General features: G+C 35.2%; 5 protein-coding genes across 6 annotated transcripts; 2 read left to right on the top strand and 3 right to left on the bottom strand.

Moving 5' to 3' along the window:
- Positions 1-104: 104 nt before the first annotated feature.
- P5cs (Delta[1]-pyrroline-5-carboxylate synthase) lies at positions 105-9,500 on the top strand. Of its 2 annotated transcripts, none has more exons than XM_070309099.1 (6): positions 105-252; positions 3,412-3,760; positions 5,908-6,555; positions 7,155-7,972; positions 8,541-8,831; positions 9,090-9,500. In XM_070309099.1, the coding sequence occupies exons 1-6, from the start codon at positions 241-243 to the stop codon at positions 9,255-9,257; spliced, it is 2,286 nt and encodes a 761-aa protein (XP_070165200.1). In that variant the 5' UTR covers positions 105-240; the 3' UTR covers positions 9,258-9,500. The 2 variants fall into 2 exon arrangements, with proteins under 2 accessions (XP_070165200.1, XP_070165199.1); XM_070309098.1 differs by lacking the exon at positions 105-252 and adding an exon at positions 269-770.
- A 1,216-nt stretch (positions 9,501-10,716) lies between these two features.
- Positions 10,717-12,988, bottom strand: U4-u6-60k (U4-U6 small nuclear riboprotein factor 60K). Its single transcript, XM_070309100.1, has 4 exons — positions 12,166-12,988; positions 11,688-12,065; positions 11,398-11,611; positions 10,717-11,317 (listed from the first exon to the last, which is right to left on the bottom strand). The coding sequence occupies exons 1-4, from the start codon at positions 12,698-12,700 to the stop codon at positions 10,864-10,866; spliced, it is 1,581 nt and encodes a 526-aa protein (XP_070165201.1). The 5' UTR covers positions 12,701-12,988; the 3' UTR covers positions 10,717-10,863.
- Positions 12,989-13,413: 425 nt separating this feature from the next.
- On the bottom strand, positions 13,414-14,174 carry LOC138940317 (histone H2B-like). The gene has a single exon (XM_070309103.1). The coding sequence runs from the start codon at positions 14,114-14,116 to the stop codon at positions 13,745-13,747; it is 372 nt and encodes a 123-aa protein (XP_070165204.1). The 5' UTR covers positions 14,117-14,174; the 3' UTR covers positions 13,414-13,744.
- A 941-nt stretch (positions 14,175-15,115) lies between these two features.
- Positions 15,116-15,886, top strand: LOC138940318 (histone H4). The gene has a single exon (XM_070309104.1). The coding sequence runs from the start codon at positions 15,158-15,160 to the stop codon at positions 15,467-15,469; it is 312 nt and encodes a 103-aa protein (XP_070165205.1). The 5' UTR covers positions 15,116-15,157; the 3' UTR covers positions 15,470-15,886.
- Positions 15,887-17,301: 1,415 nt separating this feature from the next.
- Positions 17,302-17,809, bottom strand: LOC138940316 (histone H3). The gene has a single exon (XM_070309101.1). It carries the CDS (start codon positions 17,775-17,777, stop codon positions 17,367-17,369), a length of 411 nt encoding a protein of 136 aa, XP_070165202.1. The 5' UTR covers positions 17,778-17,809; the 3' UTR covers positions 17,302-17,366.
- Positions 17,810-20,684: the final 2,875 nt, after the last annotated feature.

Here is a 20,684-nt window from a genome sequence, read left to right as displayed (position 1 = left end):
GCCGAGTATCCGAGCTCAAAGGCGATTTTTGTCATACTTGTGCGGACTTTGCTAACTTATGCGTAATCTTGAAGAATCGAGAAACGGTATAATATAAGATCAAACGTATACGGGATAGTCAGTTGACTAGTCGGTGCGTGATCTCCGCGGAAGAGATTCCTCCCTCTGGTCTTCTCCCGGCTTGCTCCGCTTCATCGCTCCGTTTACTCGTCGGAGTCCTCTAATCTAACCACGATAACGATGTCTTCCGAAGTGAGTTTACGTAGAAAACAGCAGTAGTGTGTCATTGACCATTGCTACGGCCGCTCTGTCTCGATGACAAAGTACGAGATCAATCGCGTCCTCTCGTCTCGTGATTTATCTCTTTTGTTTTTATCGCCCTCTCTAATTCGATTCAATCAGAAGAACCGCCGATTCAATCACGCTACTCGACGTTGCGATCAACATTTTTCTCTCGATTAGCGGTGATTCGTGATATCTATCTTCCGCTTATATCGCTCCGTGACAAATAAGCATTCCTCCCCGTGTGTCATCTATTAAGAGCCCACGCCTCTCGGGATAATCGAGAGTCGCGAGAAGTATTCGATGAGCGTCATCGAGTAAGCGTGATTCCGGCAACTGGCAAACGGCCAATTATCCTGCTCCTTGCAGAAGATACTGGAGACCGTATCATGTACTCGATCCTGCTATTAGCAAGATCCGCCCGACACGGGCATTTATTACGGAGATTGTCCTCGTCATTCGCGAGACTGCGTTTGTCGCAGCTAACAGTACGTAGAGAGTATTATACATATATATATATATATATGTGTGTGTGTGTGTGTGGGACTCTACGCTTATATACACTGTCGTACTTATTTGTTGTCGAAGAGGGTACATCGATAACATTGTCAAGGGGAATGCGCGATCGGCCATAAATCCGGGAAATTGTGATAACGTCATTTTACACGAAATATACACGGAGACATTAGTTAACAAACTTTCTTTATAGATCGATTATTAAAGTTTGTCGATTATTACATCCGTCATCTTTTTCCAATTCTATAAAGTGTACGATGCAATTTCGAGATAATGTTAAAAGAAGAATATAACACGAGTCGATGTGTAATTCCATTGTTATTGTACAAACGATACAAATGTGCAACAGACAATTATCCGTTGACAGAACTTCGTGGTATCAAATAGTTTGCGTATTCGGCGAACGCGTATACAAAGCTCCAAGCTACCTCGAAAGATAAATAATTCAGAGAACGTGACATATGATTTATGTACAATTGATTTATAAAAAAATACATCGTATCAGGTATCGATATATCATACGCGAACGTATTCGAGTTACACCGCTGATAATGCGATGCACCGCAACGATAACTATTAGTATCGATTAATTAAGTATTGATATATCGAAATTAGATATTTAAATTGAATGATATTTACTGCTATAAAATATACATATCATCGGAAAGAAATTAAGATTGAATGTAAATGATGTAGGCAAAGAAAGACTGGGAAAACGCAACATAAAAATTTATTCGACAAAATATGTTTATTAAAAGTATTCATTAGATATCGCATCTCGATTATAATTTGTCTATAATACATAATAAAAATGTTTTACGTAAAAGCGAATATAGAGGAGGATATCTACTACAAGAAAAATTTTCTTGTTTAGAAAAGATCTAAATAATGTGTACAAAATCGACGATAATAATAATTAATTAGAGGCATAATATCTCTTTTCTCCATTGAAAATGTAATGGAAAGAAAGATTATTTTATAATTAATAGATATAATTAACTCTATATTCGAAAATTTTTTAAATAAAGATAATAATTATCAAATTTATTCGACGTATTGCCTAGGCTTAATAAAAAAAATGCATAATTATTTCTTTCCATTCATTATAGACACGCGATCGTTCCTTCGTATTGTTACTGTGATAAAAATATTTTTCTGACCGTCAATGCGTGATATGATTATGGAACGGTGTGAAAACTTTTGCGAAAGTTTATTCGTGCGCTCAACAATTTCCAAGTAAATGGAATTGCGTATCGGCAAATGCACATGTGGAAAAATGCACTTTGCCGAGCTCTCTACAGCCGGGAACTGATAAATAAAAATACATCACATTTCTCTCTCTCTCTCTCTCTCTCTCTCTCTCTGTCTGTCTCTTTTTTTCTCATTGTCAGTGAAAAGATAAGAAGGTTACGATATGATTTGCAACGCGCGATTAGTAATCGCACAACTGAACGTTCCTGCTAAACGATTGCGAAAGCCGAAACTTGTGTCACGAGTAATTCGAAATTCTGTTTGTTGCAGAGATGACGTTCTGGTCTACACACGAAAAATACATGATAAATACTTATCAAACTATTGTTGCGTTATCAACTATACTCGTGTGAGTGGCGAGAAAACAAATTATACGAACGGCCACACTGGATAGATCATAAAGATCGATAAATATTTCTGATACGAACATTATCACTCGTTAATATACGATAACTTTATTGAAATAATTTAATAATATGTAAAATTAGAGAGAGATACTGAAATAAATCAGTCAATACAGTGATCCATTTGAATCGGGTATCTTGAATACTCAGTTGGTTTTGATGATACGAAAAAAAAATGTCTTAGAAAAAAGTTGCACCATTCGAGGGGACAATTATGATGACGGAAAAAGTGTTCCTCTTTTAAGGTCATTTTTTCAGAGACTTAAAAATCACAATAATTTTTTTTAAATAGAGCTACATGTTTTTTGTTTATGCGATTTTATAGGCAACATCGTGACGAGTTCAGCAACCTATGATAACATGGACCTTTAAGTGATCTTGAAAATTATGATGATTTATGATGGAAAATTACGCATGTTTGAAGAAAACAAAAACAAACATTTATACTCTTCAAAAATTTATTTGAGGGGGTGTTAATGATGTCCTCAATTCATTTTAATGATTTCAATTTTTAAATACGATATATAAATATGATATTCTTGCTTCTTTTATCATTTCTAAATTTATACTTGCACATGCATCCAAAATGCGCTCTCATTTTCTCCCGTGTCGATACATCGTTGTGAACAATGTTCTTTAATATTCCTCACAAAAAAGATCTAGAGAAGAAATAATAGATATACATATATTTATAAATACATATATTTATTCTACCAGCGTGTTCGTGTACAGTTATAAATTCACAAAATTCTTGCAAAGATTCAGAAACTTTGCTTCAGATCCCTTTGCTGCATAAATATTAAATACAATAATATAATATATTTATTTAATAAATATTTGTCGGATATATTTTAATGATAGATCTGTTGTAAAATGTGAGAGATAAAAGCTTTATTCTCTTATAACCATTTTTCTAATTTTTACGATTTTATTTCTGACTCGTAAACAATTCTTTAAGGTGGATAAAGATGCATCGCAAAGATACGGGCGAAGAGAGCTGCAAACGTCGGAGAAGCCACGCAGGCAGCAGACCTTTACGGAGCGCTCCGAATTACAGTATGCCCGTCGACTAGTAATCAAACTCGGCAGCGCCGTTATAACGAGGGAGGACGAACACGGCCTGGCTCTCGGACGTCTCGCATCCATCGTGGAGCAGGTAGCCGAGTGCCAGATCGACGGACGCGAATGCATCATGGTGACCAGCGGTGCGGTTGCCTTTGGCAAGCAGAAGCTCACTCAGGAGCTTTTAATGTCTATGTCGATGAGAGAGACCCTGAGCCCTACGGATCACACACGGGAACACGCAGGTATATCTTCCCTGTTTCTCTCTCATTCTTTTATCGACATTTTATTTACATTAATCGATATCTCTATTCCCTGCCAATAGAACTTGATAAGATATAATTACTCTCTTGCATACAAGCTTACATATATATATATATATATATATATATAATTATTATATTTTAATTATATCATTACATATACATATTTATTTAATTTTATATATATTGTATATATAATAGTTAATATTATATACATATATATATATATATATATATATATATATATATATATATATTTCTTTTTATTTTTTTTTGTTCAAAATTTTATATAATAATATATTTTTTTATAATAAGAAAAATAATTATAAAAGATTTTATGTATACCCTGTTTGGATAGATTGATTGAAGACATTAATTTCTCTTACGTCTTTTTTTTTTTTTTTTATTCAATCCGAATCATAGTCATATGAGAACATAATCTATCTAAATGCTACAGTTTCCTATGCTCAGAGACTACTGATCACAAGACCCTAAATTCAGCTTGACCTATTTCGTAAATAATAAACCCTCCTTGGCTGCTTCACTCTTCCTGCAAGATAATGTTGAGCGCGATAATTGGCACGATATATATTATATATCCTATGTCGGGTTTCACATACTCTTCACCGTCTATATCAAACGCAATATCAAGAATGCGATTCGGTAGAGACGTACGCTTTAATTAATACCTCCATGCGCCATAGGAGATAAGAGACGAACTTCGTATGTAAATACGAACCGTACACAGCTGAACCACGATTAACATAGTTGAACCCGGAATATGATAATCTTGTAGCAAAGCGTAATTTGCGTTAATCCCCTTTGAAAGATTTCCGGTCGAATAACGTTTCTGAATAGCGCTCTCGTAATTCTAATTAAGACCGGATATATGCCGCACACGCGGATCATGTAAAGATAATTATCGAGACAATTTTCGCCAGAGATATAAATCAATAGCATAGAACATAAAATATAGAGGATACATATAACTTTAGCTACATATTACTATCAATACGGTTCGCCTGAAATAGAAACGGTCATTTTTTATGTTTTACGACACGTAACGTTGTTATGTGAAATAGCTTTTATAAAACATTTTCAATGCCACAACGTAATAATAGAGATTATTTGATATTACATACATTATAATGTCATCGTGAAATATTTTTATTCGATATTTATTTATTTATAAAAATAAGAATTTAAAAAAGAGAAAATGAGAGACGTAATAAAATGTCATTGTAGACAAGGTGCGATAGAAAGAATAAATTTTGTATTGTATATGGAAAAACGAATACTTTTCAAGCCAACATTTAATATAAAGCGATTTTGTCGAGACAATAATATTTTCAGTTTCAACGAAATTTTCTCTTTATTGATATCGATGCGATAAAAATTCTTTTATTGGTATTGCAATCGAAATTATTCCTCACTAATGATTCATTAATTTAGTACGGTAATAATATTATTCATGGAAAAAATAATAGCAAATCATTCTCAGACTGTACATTTTATTATCCATTCAGTTATTAAAGAATTAATTATAATTATTAAAGACAAATAATATATATGTGTGTGTGTGTGTGTGAAATATACAGCCTTGAGCGTAAGTAAAAAGTATCAATAAAGCGTACTGTCCAACCATTGAAGAGGTTTTTTTTTTTTTTTTTTGATAAGTCAAAAAAAATCTGAATCCTAGGATACAACCGATTGTCCGTAAATTTTTAACTTCGTGGAAGTACCCAAGCAGAAGCTGTCAATGTTTCGATAGTAGCTCTGAATATTTGTCCAGGCAACCTGCCAAGTCGACAATATTCGGTCTGTCTATATGGTTTGAGCCAATAACTACCCGACGAATTCCTATGGGATTCTATTTGTCCGAGAAATCACGTCGAGTATAGATCTTTCGATCAAAGCATGCGTCAGTAAACAATTCTCTTCAATCTACCTTATTCAATTATCTGTCATTTGCTATTCTGTCAACGTAGCGTCTCCCAAAAGCAATCTTTAAATATATTCCAAATACGATTCTCGTCGCGCCGCGAGTCACGGCTCTCTGTTTTCCTCTCGAGACACCGTCTCTCCCGAAGTAAAGTATAAAACTTACTCACTTTGATACTGTATTTAAGGAACCATGCTGGAACCCAGAGCGGCCGCTGCGGTAGGCCAGTCAGGTCTCATGTCCCTCTACGACGCGATGTTCGCGCAGTACGGAGTCAAGATCGCCCAGGTATTGGTGACCAAGCCCGACTTTTACAACGAGGAGACCCGTAAGAACCTCTTCAGCACGTTGAGCGAGCTGATCAGCCTGAACATCGTTCCAATCATCAATACGAACGACGCAGTATCACCGCCGCTAGATATCGACGACGAAGTCGCCGGCGGTAGCGGCAGACGAGGTATATCCATCAAGGACAACGATTCCCTGGCGGCGATGCTGGCGGCCGAGATCCAGGCGGATCTGCTGGTTCTCATGACCGATGTCGATGGGATCTACAACCTGCCGCCTTGGCAGGACGGCGCGAAGATGCTGCACACTTTCAGCTCCGATCATAGAAGTACCATCAAATTCGGTGAAAAGTCAAAGGTGGGCACCGGTGGCATGAGCTCCAAGGTCAATGCCGCCCTCTGGGCGATGGATCGCGGCGTCACGGTGGTCATCTGTAAGGGCACCCAGGAAAAAGCCATTAAGAGTATCATAACCGGCAGAAAAATTGGAACGTTTTTCACGCAGGCCGCTGCCTCCTCCACTTCCGTCGAGGTGATCGCTGAAAATGGTAACGCTTCAACTTCCAAGGATTATGTAATATGTATAATACACAAACAGACAAGAAATTGTCTGTTTCTACGGAAACGTAATAAGTTTTTTTCCGTTGCATAATTCGTTGCCTGATTATAATCTCTCCGCTTTGTGTAATTTATGTTTATAGTTTTATTATTATTGTTAATTTAAGTTATAAACGTGCTTTTATTTTCATAATGATTTATTTCTGTAAATACGCGGTAAGCTATCGAAATGCGATGCTGGCTGCATTCAGTACATAACACCGGAATAAATGTAACCATTACTACTGAACGCTTTGCATATTGCTGATGCTCTTTCGGTGCTAAAAGTTTCATTTATTTGCTATCTGTTTATTCGCACTGTAACGAAATATTATTATAACACGCGCCACATTTGAGATTTTATAAAACAAAATCATCATCCGAAAAGCAGGTAAAGAAAAATAAATAAATATTTGAACATCACGATCGCGGATAAAAATAAGAGACTAATCTACTTCGAAATCCCACTCGCATGTTAAGCTACGATTTATTCTCTATCGTTGATAGCGGCTGGACAAACGCATTCATAAACTCGCAAATAAAATTGCAGCTCGTCTCGGCAGTAGAGTGTTGCAGGCGTTACGCCCGGAGGAACGTGCCGAATGTATTAGAACTCTGGCGGACTTGTTGGAGTCGAGACAGTCCGACATCCTCGCGGCGAACGCGATGGATCTGGAAGCCGCGAGCAAGAAGAACCTGGCCAAGGCCCTGCTCTCGCGCCTGTCGCTGACGTCGGCAAAGCTCAAGTCCTTGAGTTCCGGTCTGCATCAGATCGCGGAAGATTCGTTGAAAAACGTGGGTCGGGTGCTACGTAGAACGAAACTGGCCGAGGGCCTGGAATTGCAACAGATAACGGTGCCCATTGGCGTGCTGCTGGTGATCTTCGAGTCCAGACCGGACAGTCTGCCCCAGGTGGCCGCTTTGGCTATGTCCAGCGCCAACGGACTCCTTCTGAAAGGTGGCAAGGAGGCCGCTCATAGCAACAAGTACCTGATGAAGCTCGTGAAGGAAGCGCTCGAAAAATTCGACGCCTCCAACGCTATTTCTCTCGTATCTACGAGGGAAGACGTGAGCGACCTTCTCTCAATGGAGAAGCACATTGATCTCATCATACCTCGCGGTAGCTCGGATCTTGTCCGCACGATCCAGGAACAATCCAAGCACATACCCGTGCTGGGACACGCCGAGGGTGTCTGTCATGTTTATGTTGACAAGGATGCGGATCTGGCGAAAGCTTTGAAGATCATCAGGGATTCCAAGTGCGATTACCCGGCCGCATGTAACGCGATGGAGACCTTGCTGATACACGACAGTCTCATGAGCAGCAACTTCTTTAATGACGTATGCAACTTGTTGCACAAAGAAGAAGTGAGTTAGTTTTATATCTCTGATAATATCCAAAAGAAAGAAAAAAATATATAAATATAGTATTACTATTAAATATACTATTACTAAAAAATTATTAAGATTCTTTTTGATCAAATCAAAAGGATCTACTGGTAACTCATAATTTGAAGGAGATTAAGGACCGAGAGTAATGTTTTTTACTTCCTCCTTGTTTCGGGTCGCGCTGCTGCAACTTCGCGTTAGGTAAAACTTTCGTCGCGAGACTTTCGCTGGGATATCGTAAAAAGGCAAAAGTTTCTACTCAAGTTACGCCGAGAAGTATTTATACTCCTTCGACACGAAGCAGAAAAGAGATTAATCCTTCCTAACTTGAAACTCTCTTGGAAAAAAAAAAAAAAAAAAATTTACGCGTGTTATGAATTTTCATGACATTAATACAATACATTCTATCAATTATTTATATTAATTCAAATCTAATGTTTTTTCAACAAATTACTTGCTCTTATCTTTCAATCGATACTCTTTTTCTCATCGTCATCGATCAAAACTTTACGTCGCCTTACGCGTTACATAAAAGTACGCCTTTCAGGTGAAAATCAATTCTGGCCCAAAGATAAGAGAGCTATTGACTTTCGGTCCACCTGCCGCCAAAAGCATGCGAACCGAGTACGGCTCACTCGAATGCACCATAGAGGTGGTCTCCGACATCGACGACGCTATCAACCACATTCATAAATATGGCAGCAATCATACCGATGTCATTGTTACCGAGAACATTAACGCAGCCACACACTTCCAGAGGGAAGTGGACAGTGCGTGTGTTTTCCACAATGCCAGCACTAGATTTGCGGATGGCTATAGATTCGGTCTTGGAGCAGAGGTGAGATATTTTCTAATTAAGAAAATTTTAATTAAAAAATGAAAAGTTTTATTAATAACAAATTAAAGTTTTAATCGCACATTATTTATCGCGAAATTTATCATGAAATCCTGCTCTTTTTACAATATAATGTAAATCGTAAAATTTCTCTAATATATGTTCTTACAGAATGAAAAGATATAACGTATCTTCCGCTCGTGTATATGAGTTGCAAATGATAAATGATATAATTTTTCGTCCTTTTATACTTCTTTAAAGGTCGGTATTTCAACAACACGTATCCATGCACGCGGTCCAGTTGGAGTGGACGGATTATTAACGACGAAATGGATTTTGAAAGGGGACGGACACGCGGTGACGGATTTTGCTGAAGGAGGCAGTGGAATCTATCTTCATCAACCTTTACCTCTTACCCCCGAATCGTGACTCGATCGCTTTGTTATCTTGACATTGTTAGATAATATGAAAAATAACTTTTATAAGATTTTTTGTCCCTCACTGTAGCTATATCGAATTATGAAGTGAGATATCATATGAATTTTCTATTGCGAAAAACGTCCAAACGAATTAATCTTTTTTTTTTTTTTTTTTTCTAGTTTATGTCGCTTAGATAGATATATTGCTAAAGATTAATCAATAACTATAAAATTTATAAACTGTCGATTAATTCGCTAAAGACACACGCACATTAAGGTATTAAGTGTATATTCGTTAATACAGAATAACAAAAGATCTTGGGCATATCTTACCAATATTGTCGAATATTGTAATGGTAATATAAAAAAACTAATTTATTTTTAAAAATGTATTTATATGTAAAAAATGTTTATAGTCCAAGAAAAAAAACTTGCATAATTTCTCGCTTCTATCATAATTTAATCTAGTTATAGCAAGAAACCACAAGAGTCTTATGGAAAAAAGTACGATACATATTAAATCTTGGAAAATATAAATCAAAATATCGTATAACGGACTAGATAAATCAAATAAAAATGATTGATAGTGTTTTTCGATCACTACTGACAATTTCGATTCGATACATATGTGTCGGGTCGAAATTATAATTTTATTTGCGTCGATATAGCTTATTGACAAGAAAAATATAACGCGATACGAATATGTAATTATACAATACTATCATTTAGAATATAAATATAATTACTGGTTTCTTTCAAGATTATAAATGTTAGACTCCTTCCCTTCCTGATATTAATAAATTGACATTTAATAAATTATTATAATAATTTTAATTTCTTTAAAGAATATGTTATACTTTATTTTTATAAGTAAACATATTCTGTGAAATATCAAAATTGCAATTTGAAAATAAAGAAAAAGTGGATTACATTTCCCAAAGAGAAATTCTGTCGGTATAACAGTATAAAATCTACAATATGAAAGTTTTAAAGGATGCTGTTCCAGAATTTCATTGAAAGTTTGTTAGTAATATAAGAGTAGCGTGCGAAGTCTTCCTCTTTTGGTTCTCGTCTTGAAATGTACTCGACACAAACCTCGGCACAAGAGTTCGGATTCTATAGTTAACATGTTCGTGACTCTTTGTCGAGGACGGTATAAACATCGGCGGTGTTCCTATTGAACGGGCAGCTGCCCCAGTTATAAATAACGTCAAAAGTTTATACGCGATTATAAGACCTATTTCACGGAAGACATATTTTTGAAATGCGCAGTACGAGCGTTAAGAATATTTCCAATTGTAATTTCAAATACGTTGCACATTTTGTGAGAATTATGTTTCTCCAATATAAGCAATATATTATTGCTTTCTCACAGAAATTAATTTTTATTAAAACAGTTGTATAAAATTGTACGATTACACAATCAATGAATGCATAGTGAATCCCATAGAATCGCTATAATTAAATGATGAATAAATGAAATGTGATTTTATTTGTTTTACACAAGTATATTACATTACATACTTCGTTATATTATATAAATAAGAAATATCAAAGAAGGTAAATTTTTATAAACTACTTGACGTAATCTTAGAAAGAATATTCCTTGAATCGCTTTATTCTGGAGCCCATAATTTAAAAGTTCTGTCGTACGAAGTAGTCGCGATATATTTGTGATCGGGAGACACATCGACGGACATGACTTTTCCATCATGACCTGGTAACACCTTGAGCGGTTGCCACGTTTTATTGGACCAGATTTTGGCTGTGTTGTCGTAAGACGCGGTAACTAAATATTGTCCTTCTATTCTCTGGTATTTCACATCGGACAACAAGCTGGTATGCGCCGGTATCGTGTATATGCAGGTCCTCTTTCGCAAGTCCCATATCTTGCAAGTGTTATCTTCACTCGCCGTCGCTATATGAAAACCATTCGGCGAGAAATCGACGCCATAGATGGATGTTAGATGACCCTCCATAAACATTATGCATCTACCGGTACGCAAATCCCATACTCTACCGAAAGAATCGTGACTGCCTGTAGCGCAAACGCTTCCGTCGCACTGAAAGCTGAGTAAGCATAAAAATATGTAATAAAAATCGACTTGATGTACAAGAAAAATCAATTAAGCCAATAAGAAAAAATATACCTAATACAATGTACAGCTCTAGAGTGACCTTCTTGATGAAGTACCTCTGCTTGCTGCTCTAAATCCCACAATCGCCAAGATGCGTCGTAGCAACACGTGCCAAGAAATCGTCCGGACGGATGAAACGCTATCCTAGAAACTCTATGAGGCTCGTGTCCTTCTACTTCCGCCAGTGGTTCTTCGCCATTGCCTCCGCCCCACAATTTCACAGTACCTAATTGTAATATTTATATCAATAAAATATCTCTCTTATTTCATAATCTTATATATAATAATTTATAACAATATACCATCTGATGCGCAAGATGCCAGCATGCAAGTCTGTCCTGCATTATCACCTATCACATCTTCGGTTATCGTAGCTTTTGGATGAAAAATAATACAGCCAACATTACAAGTATGTCCTTTTAAAGTGCGCAACAAAGTACAGTCAGGTACAGACCATAACTTGCACAAGCCTGACCATGATGCGGTAGCAAGAATCTTTGAATTAGGGCTAAACTGACAAAAAGAAATCGGCCTCGTGTCCCCGAGTTGAGAGCAATAAATGCTCAATGCTTGCAACTTCTTCAAAAGTTCTTGTCTTTTCGCTGTACGAGTCGCAGTTGGTAATTCTAGATCTTGTCTGGCCTCGTTCAATCGCGCCTTTGCTCTGGGCAATGAATATGCTGTAAATATATACAGAATGTATAATGTTTGCAATATCTAATAAGTAATAACAATTTATATTTATATTTTTTTTTTAGAGAGAATTAAATCAAGACTCACATGCTATCCACGATCGTGCAATTCGCAAAGATTCTGGGCCCTCGTGATACCAAGTTGTCTCCGTATCCTTTTCAACTGTATGAAGTGGTTTCTCCTCTTCTTCGTGCTTCTTTTTTATAGCGTCCTCCCCTACACTGGCTAACAATTCTCTTAATCTTGTTCTTCTGTCTGCAGGGCCTTCGCCAAAGAGACAAATTGGTTCACCCAATTGTCTCAAGTGTTTCTTTACCTCGAAATCATCTGTGGAAACATTAATCTGTCTGGCCTTTTTCCTACGTTCGAATTCTTCCAATAATGCCTGGCGATCTTTGGACATCTCATCCTCGAGTTCCATATACTCGTTTGAAATGTGCACATTGCCGACCAAGTTGAAAACATTGTTGATATCATTCGCATTTGTGATATCCTTCTCTTCGTCTGTAGTTTCGACAGCAACTTGCAAAGCTGCAAGACGTGCACGTTCCGCCTCTTCCAGCGAGCCATAATGAACGGTCTTCTGTTTCTTCACGTAAACCAGATCCTCGTCGTCGGACATTTTTTAAGGTTAAGGATGTTCTATGATCTTTTATTCAGATACTGATACGAATTATTATTAAACAGTAAAATTAAGATTTTGATTTTTTATGAGCGATGAAACATTACAACAAAAAAAAAAAAAATGTTGACTGAATGTATCGTAACGAGAGAAATATTCTTGCACAGATAAAAAGTACATAACCTTTACTCTTGCACAGATGAAAACATAACCTCTATGAAGCATGTATTTTATTATACACTGATAATACTTTATATACGGGTATTATCAAAATTTGATCACCTAAAGTTGTAATTATATTTACAATATATTTATACTATATATAATAATGTTTCACACAATTTGTTTCAAAAATATACACATGGCACACATCACTGTCAATCCCGCTATTTATCCCCAAGTATCGATCGATTTGTATCGAAGATACATTTGTCTATGAACGAATCATCTGTGAGATTACTTTATAAAATAAACGAATAAAATAATTGATAGAGTGCAATATTAAAATTATTTCATCAACGTGTTGAAAAGTAATAAACGGACTAAAAGATTAAATTTCTGCTTTTATTATGAACATGTTCGTATATGTTTCAAATCATTAACATTAAAATTTATTTTTGTTTTACATATTAAATATTCAATATGAATAAACTGATATTGATATTTTTTAATCACGTATAAAATACACGTGTGCCTTAAATATAAAATTTATTTATATATAAATACACTAAACCTTGATATTTATTTAATATTTATCATCAGCTATTTATATTATATTGTACTTGCATTTATTCTCTCGTAGTAATTGTTTCAGAAATACTGATGTCTCTTTATTCTTATTCTTATACTTGAAATTTACAAACGAGTTAAATAATTTTATTATTTAAGAAATAAATATAAAAGATCCTCAAAAACAACGAAATGACAGAAGAAAATGAAATAGTAGAACTTAATAAATCAAAGGGGCGATTCTTTTACGATACGAGAACTTCCAATGTTACATTATTATTGGTGGCCCTGAAAAGGGCCGTTTACGGAATTTGTTCACTTTGAACTGGTGTACTTGGTGACCGCCTTTGTTCCTTCGCTAACAGCGTGCTTAGCCAACTCGCCGGGCAGAAGAAGCCTTACAGCAGTTTGGATCTCGCGAGATGTGATCGTGGAACGTTTGTTGTAATGAGCCAATCGCGATGCTTCGGCCGCAATGCGCTCAAAGACATCGTTAACAAAGCTGTTCATGATGCTCATAGCCTTACTGGAGATTCCAGTGTCCGGATGAACCTGCTTCAACACCTTATAGATGTAGATAGCATAGCTCTCCTTCCTCTTCCTCTTCTTCTTCTTATCGGTTTTGCTGATGCTCTTCTGCGCCTTTCCGGCCTTCTTCACAGCTTTACCGCTAGCTTTCGGTGGCATAGTCGATCTCTCGTACGTCCGTATCGAAGCGAGCTCAGAGACAGAATGATTTTCTCCAGCTTCAACACGCGCATTTATATAACGACAACCGGTAGTAGGAGCGCACCAATCACGCGCGAGCAGCGCTCGACTCTCGCTTCCTTACGCTGTCATTGGTCGACGCTCGTCGCAGCCGGTGTGTTGACGTTGTATCGCCGTAAAATTCTTTCCTCGTCGAGTAAAGTTATGGAAAATATTATTTTAATTGCATTTATTAATGCTTTTATAGTAAGAATAAAATTGTATCTCATTATATATATATATATATATATAATAGATATCGAACAATAGCTATTAAACTTTTTAAAGATTCCGTGAGAGAAAAAATATTAATGTCGCCATTTTATACGCAATTAATGCAACGTTACTCGATGTAATTAAAATTACGCCAACCTTCCTGTTTATTACGATTTATCATGCAAGAATAGTTTAAAGGAGCTTTAGGGAAAATCAAATTCATGAATAAACATATAGTGATAATCCGGCATGCATATATAATACACACACTCTACAATATAGTCTATATCTATATTATACGCTAGCTTAGACATCAAGTGTAATTTTCCATATTCAATTTTTTTTTTTTTTTCCCATTCCCTTCGCAATGTTTATTGAAAGCAAATATAAATATGTATAGCCTTTACACTTAGCGAATGCTCTTTTTTTTTATTCTTTCTTTCTTTTCCTCAAAATAAATAGTTTTAGCAATTTTTTTATTAATAAGTAATGCAAATAACATCTTTATGTGTATCGTTGACAATTTATTTCATATTGATCGACTTAAAAATATTGGGTATTAAAAATAATTCTTTATCGTCCAGTGTCTGAATATGTACTGTACGTTAAGCTAAGAAACAAGAGGAGCGCTCTGATTGGTCAGTGTCGACGTAGTGGGGAGAAGCTGGATTCGTCCTGTATAAAAGGGCGCTGTAGGAAAGCAACATCGTCATTCGATCTGGTTCTCTCGTCTGTGTATACGCTGATCGTACATAGTATCTCAAGATGACTGGTCGCGGTAAGGGAGGAAAGGGATTGGGAAAAGGTGGCGCTAAGCGGCATAGGAAGGTTCTTCGCGATAACATCCAGGGCATCACCAAGCCGGCCATTCGTCGTTTGGCGCGACGTGGCGGCGTGAAGCGTATTTCCGGCTTGATCTACGAAGAAACTCGCGGTGTGTTGAAGGTGTTCCTTGAGAACGTGATCCGCGATGCCGTCACCTATACCGAACATGCCAAGAGGAAGACCGTAACTGCCATGGATGTCGTATACGCCCTGAAACGACAAGGCAGAACTCTATACGGTTTTGGCGGTTAAGAACTGTGGATTACTACGGAATATCAATCGGCCCTTTTCAGGGCCACAAATGACTCATACGTTTGGTATAATTTCTATTCGCTACATATTTCCTTTCCCATTAATGTAAAGCAAATTGTACGACGTATTAGAATTATTATACAAGGTGTCTACTTTCTGGGAAAAATTTCCTAAGTGATAAAAAATGAAAATGTTATACAAAAATTGTTATCTTAACGAAAATATTTATTTTTCTGCAGTATATTTGTAAATCTAGTACTCGAAACTTAAGTGGCATTGGAAAAAAAGCATTAGAAAACGCGTACAATAAGAAAAATTATTTTAGGTAGAAAAAAAATCTTTAAAATATCCCCTACCTGGAATTTTGAATAAAAGTACCTGAAAGATCGGGGAATTTTTTTATAAGATTTGGGTAAACACTCGGTTTTACTAAAATTAATATTAAAAAGAATTATGTATATATATATATATATATATATATATATATATATATATATATATATAATAGAATATATAGAATTATTTAGATATACATATAAAAATGAAAAATTCCTGATCGATTATGTTTGTTTGCAATGTCATTGTTTCAATTCACTGTATATTTGCATATCGAAAAATCCAGATTTGCAATTTATCTAAAGATAAAGATATTTGTTATTGGAATGTAAAATATAAGATGTGTATATTGAAACTGCTTCAATTATACATACAATGAGAAATTAATCTCTTTGGGAGTTAAACTTTCTGCACTTAATAAAGACACAAATGTCTCTCTTTGCATTTAGACAATTCATAAAACATATTCTGTTTCTCTTTTTATAAAACAGCTATCTTATTTTAATATCGATATTGTTATTAAAAGCGTATACTAACTTTACAAAAAATAATATTGAATTGCAACTAATAAATCGATAACTGCATATATATATATACACAATATTATAATATATTTGAGGCTGGCTTAATATTCATGCAATGTTAATAAATGTTGAAACGTATACGAAATATTTCAAATAAAGTAATCAAAAATGATTAAGAATTTCTGAAAACTCTTTGTAGGTTATGAGGAGGTTAGGAGCCTCGAGTATAATATTCTACAGATAAAGCAGTCTTAAGCTTATTGCACAATGCAAAGGAATAGGCAATAGAAAGAGGAAATAGAAATTATCCACCAATAGGAGCAGGGAATAGATATTATTCCCTGTTCCTATTGCCTGTACTTTTATATTGTGCAATAGGCCTTACAATAATGATATGACATATAAGATTTCTTACATATCAAGATGGAAAATTATCAGAATTTTAATATGTAATAAGTATACGTATTAAACCGATGTTTTTACAATCAATATAACTTTGTAAAAAATGTTGTTATAAATTACATGTTTCTCCAAAGTATTGAGGGCAGTAAAAAAACAAAGAAATAATTATATTCGTGTAAAAAATCATTTATTATTAAAAATGTTTTAAATAAGATTACATCGAGCACTTTAGAGGAACAAATTGAGAAATAGTTTTTTACATTAATGTAAAAAAAAATATCATTTCTTTATATTAAAATGGATTTTTAAATAGTTATTTCAAATTGAATATTTTTTTCAAAAAGCGAATAGAAAAATTGATTGCGATAGATTGAAAATATATTATATTTTTAATTAATAAAAATAACGAAACTCTTACGTAGTCAATTTTCAACTGTTATATAAAAGTTTTGCAGTAATCTAATATTTCATAAAAGATCCAAGAGGTTTTAAAATATCATTTAAAAGTTTAAACTAGTAATGAAATATTACAGAAATAAATATTCATGAAATAGAATATATTCAAGCGAAACTGAGATGATCCTTCGAATAATGGATTGGTGGCCCTGAAAAGGGCCGGTGTGTTAAAACTCTTTTTAAGCACGCTCTCCGCGAATACGACGTGCCAGTTGGATATCTTTAGGCATGATGGTGACTCGCTTGGCGTGAATGGCGCATAGGTTAGTGTCTTCGAAGAGACCGACGAGGTATGCCTCGCTAGCCTCCTGCAATGCCATTACAGCAGAGCTTTGGAAACGGAGATCTGTCTTGAAGTCCTGCGCGATCTCGCGAACGAGACGCTGGAACGGCAATTTACGAATCAGCAGTTCAGTGCTCTTCTGGTAGCGACGAATTTCACGAAGAGCCACAGTACCGGGTCTGTAACGATGAGGCTTCTTCACGCCACCTGTAGCAGGCGCGCTCTTACGCGCCGCCTTGGTCGCCAACTGTTTTCGCGGAGCTTTACCTCCAGTAGATTTACGAGCGGTTTGTTTCGTACGAGCCATTATGAGAGCCGAGAGATATCGGTTGTCAACACGCTGGTCAGTAGAAAAGTGCCGGCAGTCTGTTTTCCGCCTGCTTTTATAGACCCGGCGTGCAGACAGCTCGACGCTGATTGGTTGCAGCTCGAGTGGTGGGGAGAAACGACCGCAGCGCTCTGCGAGCTCAAGCAGTAGTCAGTGTCAGTAGCGAAGATGCTATTCTACGCTACGTGCTTCGATAAGGAGGATGCTTTGCGTTGCGTACGAGATATAGGAAAAATGTTTTTCTATGTTATCCTATATATATATATATACACATCCTATAAAAATGATTGTAAATTATTATAAATGTAGACGCAGAAGAAATTTGCTTCAAAGGTACGAAATATATAAAAAAAATTGATTGCATATTTCATTTATGTGAAAAATAAATATTTGCTCGCCATCTTTGCAAACCTATTAAAATTCTAACAAAAGTCGATGCGAGAGATAATTGATTTCAATTCAAATCGAGTCTTTATCTGAACATTGAGTTATTCGTATATACATGATACGTATGATTCAATTTCGAAGAAGTTTTGAAGATAAATGGGATCAAATATTCAATATGGCTAAAATTACAGTCAACAGGCTCTCGAGTAATATCTTCGCATTTTATATATGTAAATACTAAAGCTTCATTCAATTTATTGCAAATGTTCGTTTATATATAATGTTATGTAAAGTAGCTTCGCGAAGTTAAATATTATTGCATAATTTTCAACTCTCATTTAAAAACATTAAATAGTTTCAATATTAAAGACACGTGATTTAGATGTCGAGCAAATGTCACATGTTTAATGTCAAATGTCAAATATGAGGAATGTTATTATGCAGCTGAAATCAAGTTTTCTAATAACTCTGTGTAGGTGTAAAATATTTTTTTATAACTGACTCTCTCTTTTTATCATTGATAGTCATATTAATGTGTTTCAAGTTATTTTCTAATATATACTCGAATTTTATTTATTCGTCCATTAAAATTGCTCTGATTTAAATATAAAACTTTCCTTAGAATTGCAAAATGTAATAGACATACTGCACCTCTGTTTGAAAACGTCCTTTTTTTTTTTTTTTTTTTCCTTACGAATCGACCAATCAAATGACAATGAATCAATCAAAGAAATGACAATTAAAATGAAATCGTAATAATAATCCACTACGCAATGTCCTTCTGGTCGAGACAAAATATCGATCAATATACGTTATTGCGTATTTAGAATATAAGTACCATCGAAATATGCTTGTAGATGCAGATCTAGTTTTCAAGAGATTACAAATGTAATTGCGTAATATGTTTGAAGAAGCTAGTATTAATGATTATCATGTATGAATTTTCCGTCTTAAGATTATAAAACTATTTTATTATTCATCTTAAGATTATAGAACTATTTTAGACATACAAGTTAACCTACAAAAAGAAAATCAATGAATTACGGCTTTTAATATTGTTTTATTTTTGAAACTGGTATTTTTCCTCAGTCAAGTGTCTACATACGCATATGTTACGTCTATATTTTTTTCCTGCATCAATACATCACATATTCTTTTTTTAAATACGGAAAATATGTATATACGAAATATTGATTCGTAAAGCTTTAGAAATGTCACGTGACATTATATCTAACTTTCACGAACTTTGATTATGCGATTAATAATATAGACAAATTAATTACTATAATAATAATATATAATAAAAAATTATATATATATATATTTTACGATTGTATATTGAAATATTGGATAAAATTGGCAAGTGGCACAGAAACCCCCTTATTCCTAAAATTACATTAATTATTTATAAGAGAATGATAAAGGGAATGTGTATTGTTCCACACTAACAAAGAACGTTAAAAGATAACGTAGTAGTAAGATAAGGCGGGATGAGGTGGCGTACTTTCTTTAAAAACGAGTTTTTCTAGTTTCATGATAAAGTTTAAATTATTCATAAATAGATATAAAATCGCGCATCTCAGTTAAGTGCCTTTCACGCGACTACGAGTCTTCCGTTAATTTTCAAGCAAAGATAGCTTTTAAGTGATATGCGTAATTTGTATATATATCTGAAGATTAATTGAATTTTCATTGTATAAAAACAATGAAAGTATGCTTTGAGATACAGAAATGTATTTTCGAAAATATTATATTAAGTTATGCCGTTGCAAAGGGAAACATTTGTCCGACAGGTTACAGATAAATCATTGAAACGTCGCTCCGACATAAAAATCTAATATGAGAGATAATATCTTTCCCTTTCAATTTTGTCGACGGATTTTAAGAATCGAATTACACAGCGTCGATCGGTAATCTCGGGATATAAAAAGAATCCGTCGTTTGTAAAACCGAGAATTTTTCAATCGCGATTCGAATTTCACGTTCGAGATCGAGTTCGAGTTCGATGAGAAGTGAATCCTGGCATTAATTTCAATGCCAGGAATTTTAAGAAAACAGTTGTATCGTGTGATATCGTTCGCGTTCTTTATCGAATATTAATGTTTCATCGATACGACTCGTTAGATATTTATTTTCGTTATCTCGTCCCCTTAGATGGTTTATTACGGCAGGTAAGTTTAACCGCGCGCGTGCAATCGACGCTTTACGAGGGATCGTCTCGCGCATATATAGATTTTTTTCGAGGGAAATTTCACGATTTTGCATATAATATTACAACGTAACGATATCCGCACTCCTCCCGATCGATAATGACATTTTACACTATTCCATAAAATTGTCTGCAAATGTACTTTGTAATCGGTATTCACATTGTGTTGCGCTAACGCTTGTATTCTGCCACCCGCAAAAGTTGGAATATTCAGGGTGAATCTGGTATCACGTACGAGGTAAAGAATCACGATCAGTTAGCACGGCTATCGCGACGTTTCGTGAGCCGCA

This window comes from Polyergus mexicanus, unplaced genomic scaffold (genome assembly GCF_030449975.1).
Source record: "Polyergus mexicanus isolate NDT 795.1 unplaced genomic scaffold, iyPolMexi1.0 SCAF_16, whole genome shotgun sequence".
Taxonomy (NCBI): domain Eukaryota; kingdom Metazoa; phylum Arthropoda; class Insecta; order Hymenoptera; family Formicidae; genus Polyergus; species Polyergus mexicanus.
The sequence above is the reverse complement of the archived record's forward strand: the minus strand, read 5'-3'. Positions and strand labels throughout refer to the sequence as shown.

Coding starts and splice junctions, on each gene's coding strand:
- P5cs (XM_070309098.1), top strand. CDS start 672: ATGTACTCGATCCTGCTATTAGCAAGATCCGCCCGACACGGGCATTTA. Junction 771..3,411: donor TGCGTTTGTCGCAGCTAACA/GTACGTAGAGAG, acceptor CAATTCTTTAAG/GTGGATAAAGATGCATCGCA. Junction 8,832..9,089: donor GATTCGGTCTTGGAGCAGAG/GTGAGATATTTT, acceptor ACTTCTTTAAAG/GTCGGTATTTCAACAACACG.
- U4-u6-60k (XM_070309100.1), bottom strand. CDS start 12,700: ATGTCCGACGACGAGGATCTGGTTTACGTGAAGAAACAGAAGACCGTT. Junction 12,066..12,165: donor TGCACGATCGTGGATAGCAT/GTGAGTCTTGAT, acceptor ATATATTTACAG/CATATTCATTGCCCAGAGCA. Junction 11,612..11,687: donor GGCATCTTGCGCATCAGATG/GTATATTGTTAT, acceptor TATTACAATTAG/GTACTGTGAAATTGTGGGGC.
- LOC138940317 (XM_070309103.1), bottom strand. CDS start 14,116: ATGCCACCGAAAGCTAGCGGTAAAGCTGTGAAGAAGGCCGGAAAGGCG.
- LOC138940318 (XM_070309104.1), top strand. CDS start 15,158: ATGACTGGTCGCGGTAAGGGAGGAAAGGGATTGGGAAAAGGTGGCGCT.
- LOC138940316 (XM_070309101.1), bottom strand. CDS start 17,777: ATGGCTCGTACGAAACAAACCGCTCGTAAATCTACTGGAGGTAAAGCT.